Source organism: Amphibalanus amphitrite, unplaced genomic scaffold (assembly GCF_019059575.1).
Source record: "Amphibalanus amphitrite isolate SeventyFive unplaced genomic scaffold, NRLGWU_Aamphi_draft 000852F_arrow, whole genome shotgun sequence".
In the NCBI taxonomy this organism is placed as follows: domain Eukaryota; kingdom Metazoa; phylum Arthropoda; class Thecostraca; order Balanomorpha; family Balanidae; genus Amphibalanus; species Amphibalanus amphitrite.
The window spans coordinates 102,820-115,612 of NW_024882346.1; the positions used below are offsets into that span (position 1 = coordinate 102,820).

Genomic DNA, 12,793 nt, shown 5'->3' on the forward strand with positions numbered 1-12,793 from the left:
ATACTTACATACAACGAAACAGGATATCGAGCTGGGGGTTTATACTGCCTTTCTTTCAAATGGGTATCATATCACATAAATTTGAATATATAGATAAGAGTGGCCGTTGCTCGGCGCTTTGCACTTAACGTCCAATTAGCGTCTTTGACGTCTTTCTATAGTAACATCAGCAGCAATTGCAGCGCTTGCTGGGTGAAGGCACATTACTACCAACACGCCTCTTGTACATAAACTCTGAGAGCTGGCGGGCATGCTCCCGAGGTCAGCGGCACACCCGGACCCCTGTCCTGAGCAGCGTGACCTCTGGCGTCCCCAGGTCCGTAACCTGGCGCTGGGTGGCAGCACGTGCCTGGACTCCGCGGCGCGGCGCCAGGACCTTCACAAACCTGTCGGTCTGTTCCCCTGTCACAACCAGGGTGGCAACCAGGTACGAGACTGCAGAAAATGTTCCGGCAGCCACCGCGACGCCAGCGACATCTACACAGAGCTCGGAAACTCAGTCAATCACGAACTATTCGGTATAAATGTTGCAGCAGTCGCGGTGGCTGTACCGTAAGGAGTGTGTTCTTACGCGAGGCGTTCATGATGCTCTTGCTAGGTGCGAAACTTGGCTACGGGCATATGCGTGGACTCTCCATGCGACCCCAAGGATATGTATAAGGCGGTGGGGACGTATCCGTGCCACAAACAAGGTGGAAATCAGGTACGTTTGCCGTGAACTTCAAGGTGTGGCAGGTACTTACCTAACTGATCATGCGATGATAGAGGACAATAAAGTAAGAATTATTTTATTGCAATCATTTTTGCGTTAACTGGTATTGCTGTTGAATTAATCGGCACATTTATGTTTTGCTGCAGTGCGTCCATGATATTCTGATTTTATCAAGCGCAAAGGCTAATTTTATCGTTGTTTTACTACTCGGAATACCTTTGTATCATTCACTTCTGAATGTGGCCTTAGCTCGCAATGCTCAAGTATACCTTACGCCACACTGACGGCCCTCCGTATCTCTCCGCGCTCCAGTTCTGGATGTTGAGTAAGGAGGGTGAGATCCGCCGTGACGAGGCCTGTATGGACTACTCTGGGTCAGAGGTGGTCCTCTACCCCTGTCACGGCTCCAAGGGCAACCAGTTCTGGACTTACGATCCCAAGGTGCGGAAGAAGCGACATTCGCTGAGGAGCTGTGTTTGGGATTTCGGGGCAGGGTGCCTCTAACTCCCGGGATCCAACGGAGCCTCCAGCTCCCAGGCGACTTGGGAGACTACTCGGCGATTTTAAGACGTTTAGATGTTGGTTGCATTCATACAGAACGGTGAATGATGTATTAGAAAACGGGGACTGATCAGGAATATACTTGAGGTTCATGATTTGGTAAAAGTGATTTGCAATAACAACGATGGAGAAACACATTGTTGATAATTGAGTTCCACATGATTTTCTCTGACCGTGGTGAATTCATCATGACCCCTTCGTCGACACACTGTAAAAAAAGTTTAGCACCATAGAGGTACTTTTCAATTGACTAATTTTCAGTACCCTAGCGGTGCTAAGCTAAGCATTTTATTCATACTTAACTGAGATCTAGTTTAGTATCAAGGTGCTAATATAAGTACCCATATTTGTTTAGCACCCGTGTACTAAATGTAGTACCCTACACCTGCTAGACCAATTTTCAGTACCCTAGCGGTGCTAAACTTTAAAAGGTGCTAAGAATAGCATGCAGTTAGTACCTTCCGTACTCACATATGAACCGTTTTAGCGCTATTGTTACCCAACGACAAGTAGAATAATGCTAACGAAAGCATTGGGGCTGAAAGAAGAATATCTATACTAGTTAAAGCTGCTGCATGAAAAGTTCGCAAAAACTGCTTTCTTTAGCAGCACATACTTTCACTAGTTACTGCAAAAAGGACTAATCAATTACCAAAAAGGAAATTGTGTAAGGCCGAAAAGACGTGCAAAAAAGGTTATATCCTAGATAAGTGATAACTACAAGTCTCAATGATTGTGTTTTGCATTCTGCAATATTCCCGTGTAAGTGCATCTTTCAAGCATCCAACACATTATAAAATTAAAAAATAATAATGAACATTTATTAACACTTCATATCATCTGCATGAAAAACAAATGTAAATATATACACAAACAAACGCACGGGAAATAACGAGAGGTCGCTCATATACCTGCACACTCGCAGTGACCGACGATTAACGCGAGATCGACTGGGGGAGGCGGGGGGGGGGTCGTTGAACCGACGTTCCGTTCATGGCCATAAGTTCGACCTCATCCACGACCAGACGGCGTTTAGTGATAGACGGAACCGGAGACCCCGTGTTGTTGTCGTAGTTGTCCTCCATTGTAAGTGGTAGTCGATGGAAGAACTGACCAGGCCCCATGCCTGGAGCAAAAAAAAAACTGGATCAGTTCCAAGATTTTTTTTCTGTTGGGAGCTATTTTCGCAAACAACACAACTTTCCTTCAGACCAAGAAGCGCGATTTGCCAAAGTCGGAATATGAAGCACTTACACAATATAAGATAATGTCAAAAGATACAACGTGTCAGACTCACCAAAGTCGATCAACGTCGGTGTCGGTGGCATGTGTCGGTGGCAAGTGCTCATGTACCACCCGGCCCCGGAGCACTTCACTTCACTTCACTGCACTGCTGCACTGCACTTCCCTCCACCTCACTGCCCCCCGGAGCAGGGGCACGCACTCCCATGCCACACACGACGGATTCCACCGATAATAGCTGATTTAAGCTATCATTCCAGAGCTATCACTCGGTGGCATGTGCCCGGAGCACTTCACTTCACTTCATTTCACTTAATATACCGGAGCACGTGCACACACTCCCACCACGACCAACGGACTCCACTAAAATGGCGCAACACGTGGCCGGAAACAGCTGGCACGCGCATGCGCATATCGCTCTGCGCCGTCAAAACGTGCTAAAAGGGCTGGTGATAAGATTCCCAGAGATTTGTAAAGCAGGGCTTAGCTACTTTCTTTGGCGCCAATTTCAAATTTGTTTCCTCTGTAAGCATGTCCGGTTCTATTGTGATACTAACGTAAGCACCATATTCAGCATTACCAACTTCTAAAACACTTAAAATGGTTCTAATTAGAAATCCAGCTTGAAAGAGCACTCACTGATGGACTGGGTACTAGCAGAAGTAGACGTTAAGCTCAGTAGAAGAATAGGTGATCTAAACTTATAATATTTGATGGGAATGTTAGCTATCATTAGCACAGTATTAGCACCATGCTTCTTTGTAAATACGTCGTAGGGTTCTTTTGACGCTAAAAGGTGCTACGAATAGCAGCCGTTAGTACCCCAAATGCTAAACTTTTTTTACAGTGCATGTTCCCATATCTCAACTATAACTAGCTGCATTACACTTTTGTCCCCAGACGCACTACATCCAGCACGGCTCGAGTAAGCGCTGTCTGGGCATCAGCGAAGACAAGAAGAAGCTCACCATGCAGGAGTGCTCGCCGCTCGACCAGCGGATACGCTGGACTTTCCAGAACTACGACCAGTCGAAACTGTCGTAACGTAACGGTCAGTGCACAGGTGTACTTTATTGCTGCCGTTGACTGCAAATCAGCTCTTACATGTGGCAGGCTGAACAGAACATTATGCATTAGTTTTCATATCAATGAAGATATCTAACCGCATTAACGTTTGTTATCAATCTTGGCTGATTTTTTTCAGATTCTGTCTTTCATCATTCCATGAGGCTTTGGTTCAAGCAGTGCCCTAGATATACCTTGTACCTTGTATATCTTGAGCTTTGCATTTACGAGATCATTTGCTCTTTTCCCACTATTCGTGCTATGCATCGTCGTTATTCGTGTTGCTTTTCCCATTGTATGTTTACCTTTTCCTTCTTCTCCGTTTTCAGTGTATTCACTATTTATTGGCGGAGTGGGGTACCAGTGGCTCCATGGCCACTTAAACTCAGCGAAGGACAGTATGGGCTCCGGCTTGCCCCGCGCCGGCCCCTGTGAGTGTGTGTGCGAGTGTATGGACGAGTATGCGTATGTGTCCTGTGTTACCAGTCATCTTCGAAGCCAGTCGCCAGTCTACGGGAAATGTGACAGCGTGGGGCCGACCAGTTCAGGAAGACTACGGTGAGTTACTCACACTTTTGTGTTATGCAGAGGGAAGTTTAGCTTGTAGCCTTAATCTATGAGAGGTACGCCCAATAAAACGATTATTTACTCGTGGTTATGCGTCATATCTTCACAGACGCTGGAAGCTGTTGCTTCAAAATAAGCATCGTCAATGCCTTTCGGCTACCTCCAATCTAAGGTCATTGTGTTTCACAGAGAAGCCTACTGATTCGTTCCTCTCCCTACAGATGGCACTGATGTGGCCACTCGCCTCGTGAGGCCTGTCCCCGACTACTGAAGCCAGCGCTGCCTCAGAAGACACCAGCGAGTGACGCTTTCACTACACAGTGACACTCGTTTCGGTGGCTGCACTGTTGTGCCCTAGAGCTGGTCGGAAGCTGTGGCCGTCTGAGACCCAGACTTGTTACCATAAAGCCTGGACTCTATGAGGATTGGACTCTGCCGGGCATGCAGTTATTCCGGACTCGGTGCGTTCGAAGGACTCATAGGTGATCAGGACGCAGAAAAGGTGCTTGCGTATTCGTGTGTTTGTGTGTTTGTGTTTGCGGGGCTGTTGGGAAGAAGTGTACTGTTTGTCATTCACTCAGCTGGCCTGAGGTTTGTTTGGCTTGGGTTTGTTGGTCGCGTTTTGGTAAACCGATCCAGCTGGGTCAGAAGGGATAGTTTGGGGTTTTCTGGGGTGACCTGAGGGTATGTCCAGTTGTCGCGAAGATGGTGTTGAGTGTTGGGACCTACAGAAGGCCAGCATATAGATATGGGTGAGCTCGTGCTGCCTCAGGGTAGAGTATGGGTCGGGGCTCAGCGGGAGGGTAGGAGAGAGGGACGGAGGGGCCGTTGGTCCGTGGACCGCGCGCTGTCTTTCATCACGGTATGTGTATGCAAGTCTGCGTGTGTGTGGCTGAGGACAAGACGGCGCGGTCACCACCTTTGACCGGGTCAAACCGGATCGAGCCGGTCGGAACCGGACCGCGCCCGTCAGGGGGCTCTGTCTCAGCTGTGATAGAAGGTTTCGGGCCCTCCGCATGGGCTCTCCGCTAGCAGCTGCGTCCGCTGCAGGGCGGCTCAACTCAGCTGCCGACCGTCAGGATCTATGAAATTATATCGCAAAGAGAGCGACTCGAAGTATTAGTTTTGTTTGTATTAGACAATTCGAGTAGGTTTCTACTCTTTCATTGTTACAAAAGAACTTTGTAAGGTATTGAAGTCATTTTTTTGTTGTTTTCTGTCTCATTTTCGATGCATGAATTGCTCTGTATTTGTAGCTACTCTATTGAGATTTGTCTGAAGACTATAAGAGACCGATGTCGGCTGTTTGAATATATCTGCATTCAGTACCTATCATATCGCAGTTAACGCAGGAGCCGTCAAATGCGAACATACCAAACCCCATATCAAGCGGTGCACGCATAGGATCCTCTGAGAGCATTCCATCGAAATGTGGTTTTGTAATTAGGGTTTTCTGAAATGTTCCCGAGTCGTGTACCTCGTCAACTTTAGAGACAATGCATTGTGTTTATTGTGCGTATCTGTAGGCCTGTTTAGAATACCGGAGCATATCTCAGTTGTGTAACCTCGCTGGTGGCTTGTTGAGCTGCCTTTTGGGGCGTGCTTTGTCCGAGCACCTGCATAGTTAGAGCTGGTGTTCTGCCTCGCCCGTGTTGTGGTTTGCGTTGGTCGTGACGCCTTTTATGATGCGTATAAACTGTGGAGATTTCTCCAGCTCATTATTGTGTTTCTCTTTTGGACAACGGGGTATCACTGTGGGGATGAATGACGGAGAATAAGAAGTAAAGAAAAAACAGCTTCTGAAATGCAGTTGGATCTGGTCTTATTGGTTACATAATCCAGTTATAAATAGCAACAAGATAACAGAGGTGTCTAATTAACGAACGTTTCACTTTTTCAGTAGTACGATGAAAATGTAAGCAGTTCTTTATGGGAAAGTTGCGAAACGTTGCAGAGCGGGGGCCTCCAGTTCAGAGTCACCGCTTAGACTGTACAAATAATATATTTCCCGCGTATGCGATACGTACTCTGGCGTCACCGCGGTTGGTGACCTGTGACGTCACCACTCGGTGACCAGTGACGTCACCGCCGGCGATGAGGTCGCTGAGAGGACGTCAGCGCCGGCGGTGACAGGTGACACGGCCCCTGACGGTGGCTGGACGACTGAGCGACCTCGGGCCAGAGGTACGTCTGGTAGCCACTCACGAGTCAACATACGGTGAAATGCGCAGGTTTGGCAACCGGCAGCACGGCAGAGAATGATACACACGAGCACAGCAATGAATAACTTCTAGCAAACGCACCCGCAAATGTCCGTGAAGCTGCGCGAGGCAGCAAGCCGAGGTCATACACTGTCTCTCGGTTGAGCGACGATCCGCATAGATGGCAGCACAGGTTTGTCTGCTCACTGGCGCTGCGGTTTGGCAAGTGGCACGCCGTCAGCTTGCTCAATGTCTCGCAACGTCCGGCGTTGCGAGGTCACGGCGCGACATGTACTTGTCGGGGCTTGGTCCCTCAGTGATCCGGATGATGGACGCGCCAGCGTGCATCATTGCTTGCTCACAGAGACAGCTTCACTCGAGGTCGCGACTGAACAGGCTCACACAAAGCGATCAGAGTGAGCAGCGAGCGACAACACATCATAACATCAGGGCTAGTGCCCGAGCCGCGCTGTGCCACGCCTTGTTGACCACCTGGTGAGGTCGGTCGGGTGACACTGGCGCCATCTGCAGCGCCCGTCCCTGTAAAGGGGGCGCCACCGGCGCGTTGCGGCGGGCCGCTCGAATCCGGCGGCTGACTAGCTCTCGGTTGCTGGTAGTCTAGCTATCCGGGGCTGTGTTATTTCACTCCGCCGCGGTGGCCGCGCGGCCGGCGAGGGCTACTCGTCTCGTCGTCGCTCACGTAACCGGTATTGTTATACATCTCTAGCAGCGAGAGCGGCGCCGACTTCGTGCGATGCGCGCGTCGGCCGCCGCTGGCCGACGCTGCGCTCTTGGAGGCACCCTTGGAGAGGCTGCTCTCGATGCTGTCCTCACCAGAGGTGCCCAGACCGAGGTCCTTGTCGAGCGCAGTCTGATCCACCTTAGGCAGCGAGGGCGGCGACTCCTCAGCTACGGTGAAGGCCCCGGTGGTAAGCCGGACCGACGAGTCCGTACGCGACGTTCGGCTGGACTGAGGCCGCGGGATGCGCAGAGGCGGCATTTCGCCAGCCTTGCCGTGCAGGGTGACAATCTGGCCGCCGCCGTTGACGTAGAACGTGCCGTCGGCGGTCGGCAGCGCCGCCAGCGAGCTCGGCTTCACCTCCGTGGGCTCGACGTGGATGTGGCCGCCGCCGCAGCAGTGGGAGCCGGGCCCGAAGAGCGAGAGCAGCACAGGCAGCAGGAAGATGCCGTGCACCATGCCGAAGAAGATCACCAGGAAGTTCGTCTTGAAAAACGTCACGAAGATGTAGGACGGCGCGAAGTACAGCGTGGCCACGCCGAGGATGGTAGAGAAGCCGCCCTGAAGGATCGGCAGGCCAAGAGCATGCAGGCACAGACGAACTCTCTCATCGGCCGTCTTCCCGTGCGCCGCCATGTATGCGTAGCTGATGTGGGCGGAAAAATCCACCGAGAAGCCGATGCACATGATGAGATTGATCATGGAGATGCTGTCCAGGTTGACGCCCCAGAGGGTCATGTAGCCGATGACGCCGATCTCGATGCTGAGGATGCTGAAGGCCACCCACAGCGAGCAGACGGGGTTCGGGATGAAGATGAGGGAGACGACGCACATGATGCCGGCGGCGATCGAGATGGACTGGATGGAGACGGTGCGCACCAGCACAAACTGTGGAGACAGAGAAGAAGAACGTTATGGCGGGCGGTGCAGATTACAGATGGAACCAGCTAGGCAGGGTTTCTGTTTAGAACCCGACAAGACTGAAGATTTGTCGAAACAGAAAGCTGGCAAAAGCTCTTCCAACTTCTGGGTGAACATAAATAACCGATCTCGACCTCGCCTCGGATCAGCACCATGAAGTTCCGATGTTGGAGCACCATTTACTGTTATTTTCTTCAACCTCCAGGCGCACCGTATGCATGAAGACGGTTCTGACGTTAAGCTTTTTAGACTTGAACTCAGCGCGTTGTCTATACCTACACCGGACATTTCCCGGGGTCCTGACCTGGTCGAAGAAGACGAAGAGCGGATGGAAGATGGAGCACTCGAGCTCGGATTCCTCGCAGATGCGGCGCAGCTCCAGCATCATGTCCTTGTCCTCGAGCGTGTTGTTGATGTGCCGCGTCTGGATGATGAAGCGACTGGCGACAATCTCTCCCTTCTCGTTGAAAGCCGTGTCGAGTGTGATGGGGCTGGAGCCGCCGAGGAACGCCTGCCGAACAGCAAACACTCTCGGTTAGCTGCGGATAAGACGGTGAATGATGGACGAAACGTCGTTGTGCATGCACGATTCGTCAATTTATGCGAGTTGTGGCATGATGACTTCAAGGCTCACCGATCGTCTCATCGCTTGCTTGCTTCATTCAAATTCAGAAGAGAATCAGGAAATGGCGCGCTTTGGGACCGCGCCTGACAGACTGGATGAGTAATGTGCCTTGTTTATGTGGCTCGTGAGAGTTTAGATGGAGATAAGCATGCCGGTAAGTTAGAGATAAGTCCGCTACAATACGACCCATCGCTGCGAGTGATCCTTAAAATGTCTGTCTACACGCGGGACAGTCTGGCCACGTGTCACGTGCCACCCACGACGGCTCGTGGCACGAATTCGGGATGTGTTGGGGGTCGGCTGATGGCAGGAGTTTCGGGATTTCCGCGGGCCACCGGCGAACATGCTAATGAGGTAGCTGGAGACGAGGACATCCAAGGACCGAGATGCCGTGCGAGATTGAGGGCACTTTAGAATGGCAAGGGGAACGGTAGTCGGTGCCAGGGCTCATTTAAGATAGAAGACGGTTTTATCTTTGCAAGAATGCTTATCAAGCGATTTTTTTACTTCAAAACTGCGCCTAAAATGCATGTAATCTGACGCGGCGCACGCACCACCACGTACCGTCTTGTATCCCTCCAGCCACAGCTCAGGCGTGCTGACGTTCATGTTGAGGATGGGCGCGCTCGTCTCCACGAAGCTGACCCAGTCCCGGAGCCACGACTCGGTGTAGAAGCGGCCCTCGATGTAGGTCGAGTTCTCGAATGTCTGCAACAGGTTCTCCACCTGACGCTGCACCTCCGGGTCGGAGTAGTCCATCTTGCCCTGCACGATCACCTGAAGGGAGAGACAAAAAAGCGGGGTTAGAGACTAGAATGCAGATGTCTAACTTCACGTTTGACTGGTCCCACTGGCAGTGATGCGTATTGCCTGGCCTATGGATGCTTTCTTCGAGTGCGATGCATCACGAACGAGCGAATATGTTACTTATCTGGCAGGGCGTACGGCAGAGTTTCCAAAGCAGGGAAGCACACATTTTCATACAGTACCGGATTGACCAGACGGCGAGATCCGGTCTCTCGCGGTGCCGTAAACGGACGAAGAAGTTGCACCGTAAAGGAATGTCTGACGTGATGTTTATTCTGGTAATTCACACCTCTATGCCAAAAGCTTCCTCATGCTAGACGCGGGACAAGACGTGCCCAGAAAACCAATATGCTTTGACTGGGAGATTCCCGCAAAACCTGATGCAAATTCGCACTAGCGAAGACTGTCGAACTCCATAGTAGGAGCGCGAGTGCCGTGACCTTTTCGATTCGTTGACAGGTGAATGAGGGCCGCGAGTTTTCTGAATGACGGGTCTCGCATGCCTGGTCTCTGGCTCTGTCTTTGGTCATTGCGAGGACATCTATGAAAAGTGAAACTGAGCAGCGAGTCCTGAATTTATTTCTGGCGTGCCGATAGCAACATGGGAGGCACTTTGGGGCCTATATACGGTCAGTTTCATGGAGACGAGTGGCGGTTATGAATAATGATGTGACTTTTAATAAGATGCTCAATATTGCACAATGCACATATGTTTATGCATATGCACACTTTCAATTTCAATTGTCATTGTTGCATGCGCTAATAAGTAATAGATAATACCAATAGGTAACTACCTAAGCGGTATCTAAACAAAAAAAAAAAAAACTAGTAAAAATGGACTGTTTAATTTGGTGTCTTGTCTAGGTGTACCGCCATGTTTATTGCTTATAGGCAACACTAACCTAGCAATTAGCATGTAACGCATATTAGCATGCTCATCTCATCTGGTCAGTTTTATCCTTCAATAAAGCTTACCATACCCTCGGACATGTATCCCTAACTATATGGATATTAAACCCCAGCCATTTTCACGCATTAGCGCGTCGGAACGTTACGAGCCGCGCCCTCAGAGCTGACAGCTATGGATGCCTACATCCGCGCCGACAAGGATGACCCAGACACACCACCCGTGCAGACGGTGGCGTGGCGGGGTACAACGTGAGCTGCATGACCCGTCTGGCCGGCCAGTGTCATCAATGACGCCCCTCGTTGAACGTCGCCGGTGCGGTCATCATACCCCTCCCCTTCACCGCACTCTACCGCTATCATGACAGCAACTGCATACGCTTAGGGCTCGGTCACAGGCGGGATTTTCCAGTCCGCTGACAGGCCGTCGCTATGCCCCGGGGCTCGGAGGAGCGTTAATGGCGCAGACAGTCCCTGGACGGCGCACCTGGCTGTTTGAATGGCAGGTGTGTCCAGGGAGTGCCACCGTGCGTATATTGATCGGTACTGTGACAGTCGAGCCAGCTGGGTTCAAACGACGGCGTGAGCAGTCTACATGACAGCTTTGTAAGTGGACTATTGACTGATAGATGAGGCAGTTTTCTTTACACCACACGACGCTAGGTTGCTAGGGTACTTCATCCGATTTGTTGTCTTCAACAGACTTCAAACAGTGCTCGAGGGACCGGCAGCACGATAGGTTATCCACCACCACTGATGGAGTGAGATGGGCTCAAACTACGGCACCTACTCACCTGGACTCTGTACGGATGCTCTCGGAAGTACAAGTCCTCGACGTCGTAGAACTGGACCGAGTAGGAGTCGTCCTTGGAGAGTCTGCGTCGCTCCAGACCCTCTCTGACCATGGTGCAGCCCCAGATGGCCACACCGAGGTACACCAGGAACACCATGATGACGAACGCTGTGGGGGACGGCAGGGTCAGTGACGGCAACGGCCGGATGAAGTGAAGTGCAGGGAATCGGTCAAAGAAGCTTGGAAGATGCTGACGTGCATAGGTCGATTTATAACGGTGATAAATACAGCCACTGGGTTGGGGGATTGGCTGTGGAAACATTGAATCAAGAGCGGCTGTTTGGATAATTTAAAAATAAAATAAAATATTTACGGCAACCAGTCGGAAGCTTTCACAAGTTTGTGTCACGAGTGCATCCAGCAAATGCATTCCGTTATTTTGTATGCAAAGGAAACCAGATCTACAGGTGTTGCATTGATGGCACGTCAGAGGACTTGTAAGATATTTTTCGTGTATTCAGGTGATTTTAAATTCAGATGTGCTTACTGAAACACCTGTAGCCACTATATACCGATAGACAAGGTCATCGGAGACGTTTTGAGCCTATATTTTTCGGAACTCGTCGGTTTATTCTAAGATGATCGGAAGCCTCGGCCCTCGTGCATCAAACAAAAATGACATTTACTGAGGACGAGCGCTGTGTTTTAATTTCTTCGATCAATTTTCAGCAATAATATTGCTCTTCACTGTACTTGGCTGAACATATGCATGTGTGAAGTGATCATGATCCTTTTGGTAAGCCAGTTAGGACGCGTACCTTTGATGGCCGGGATATTGAGGAGTTGAGCCACGCCGTCCCGGAAGAAGACCATGATGATGTGATCCTTATTGTCCTTCTCGTTCCATGGGTCTGACTTGGAGATTCCTCCGGAGCAGCAGAGCTGATACCAGCACCCTCTGTCCTCTGTAAATCGGATAAATGTAGACTGTTAATTGCGACATACAAGGACAGGTCACAGGTCGAGAAATACGTGACTACAACGTACCGTCAGTGTATTGCCTTCCCGAGTCAACAGGCGGGAAGACAGGAATTCAATTAACCTGTCTGAGCCAGTCGCTATGCTCGTATTCTCCGCCCCGTTGCACAACATCGACCACAACGGTGCACCCACACAGGCGAATGAACATGGTCGAGCAGTCCATGCAAAACGCCTGCACAACTTTCCATTGGTACATTGGTACCATTACCATCCCATTGGCACCCGGCTGGCCAGGTGACCCAATCCACCCACCCGGACACCGGGCTCATCGGCACGTGCCAGGATCGCGGCGACACTAAGGTCTCTCGGTGACGCGGCCGGACGTCCCGGGTGCCAGTTTTTGCGCTCACAGCTGCAAGAACCGGCGCTCGGTCGGCCGGCCACAGTGCAGCGGCGCAGCGCCCGTGACCTCGACTGCCACGGGCCAGGGTCGGCGAGCCGGGTCACCGGGCCGCCACCAGACACCTATCAGCCGAATCGCCCCTCCGTGCCCGATGGTAGCTCGTTTACGTGCGAGCAGACGACGCTGCGGGAATGCCGATCAAGAAACGGGTGCATGGAGTACAGGAATCGAGCAAGGGCGTGTGTGAAATATCCCGGAAACGAGGCTGAG

At 51.0% G+C, this 12,793-nt stretch overlaps 2 protein-coding genes across 3 annotated transcripts in view; one reads left to right on the forward strand and one right to left on the reverse strand.

Annotated features, from left to right (window-relative positions):
• Positions 1-5,865, forward strand: part of LOC122367122 (putative polypeptide N-acetylgalactosaminyltransferase 9) — an 89,145-nt gene extending 83,280 nt beyond the window's left edge. Inside the window, exons 9-13 of one of the 2 annotated variants that reach the window (XM_043339938.1) lie at positions 317-427; positions 1,025-1,153; positions 3,416-3,566; positions 3,910-4,138; positions 4,369-5,865. In XM_043339938.1, the coding sequence (XP_043195873.1) occupies positions 317-427; positions 1,025-1,153; positions 3,416-3,559 (384 nt within the window). In that variant the 3' untranslated portion in view covers positions 3,560-3,566; positions 3,910-4,138; positions 4,369-5,865. Of the gene's footprint in view, positions 1-316; positions 428-598; positions 704-1,024; positions 1,154-3,415; positions 3,567-3,909; positions 4,139-4,368 lie in introns of both variants that reach the window. The other variant, XM_043339939.1, reaches the window with a different exon arrangement.
• Positions 5,866-5,952: 87 nt separating this feature from the next.
• Positions 5,953-12,793, reverse strand: part of LOC122367121 (patched domain-containing protein 3-like) — a 58,839-nt gene continuing 51,998 nt past the window's right edge. The window contains exons 6-10 of the mRNA XM_043339937.1: positions 11,958-12,104; positions 11,141-11,307; positions 9,198-9,410; positions 8,313-8,519; positions 5,953-7,975 (exon numbers count right to left, since the gene is read on the reverse strand). Of these exons, the coding sequence (XP_043195872.1) occupies positions 6,986-7,975; positions 8,313-8,519; positions 9,198-9,410; positions 11,141-11,307; positions 11,958-12,104 (1,724 nt within the window). The 3' untranslated portion in view covers positions 5,953-6,985. The remainder of the gene's footprint in view (positions 7,976-8,312; positions 8,520-9,197; positions 9,411-11,140; positions 11,308-11,957; positions 12,105-12,793) is intronic.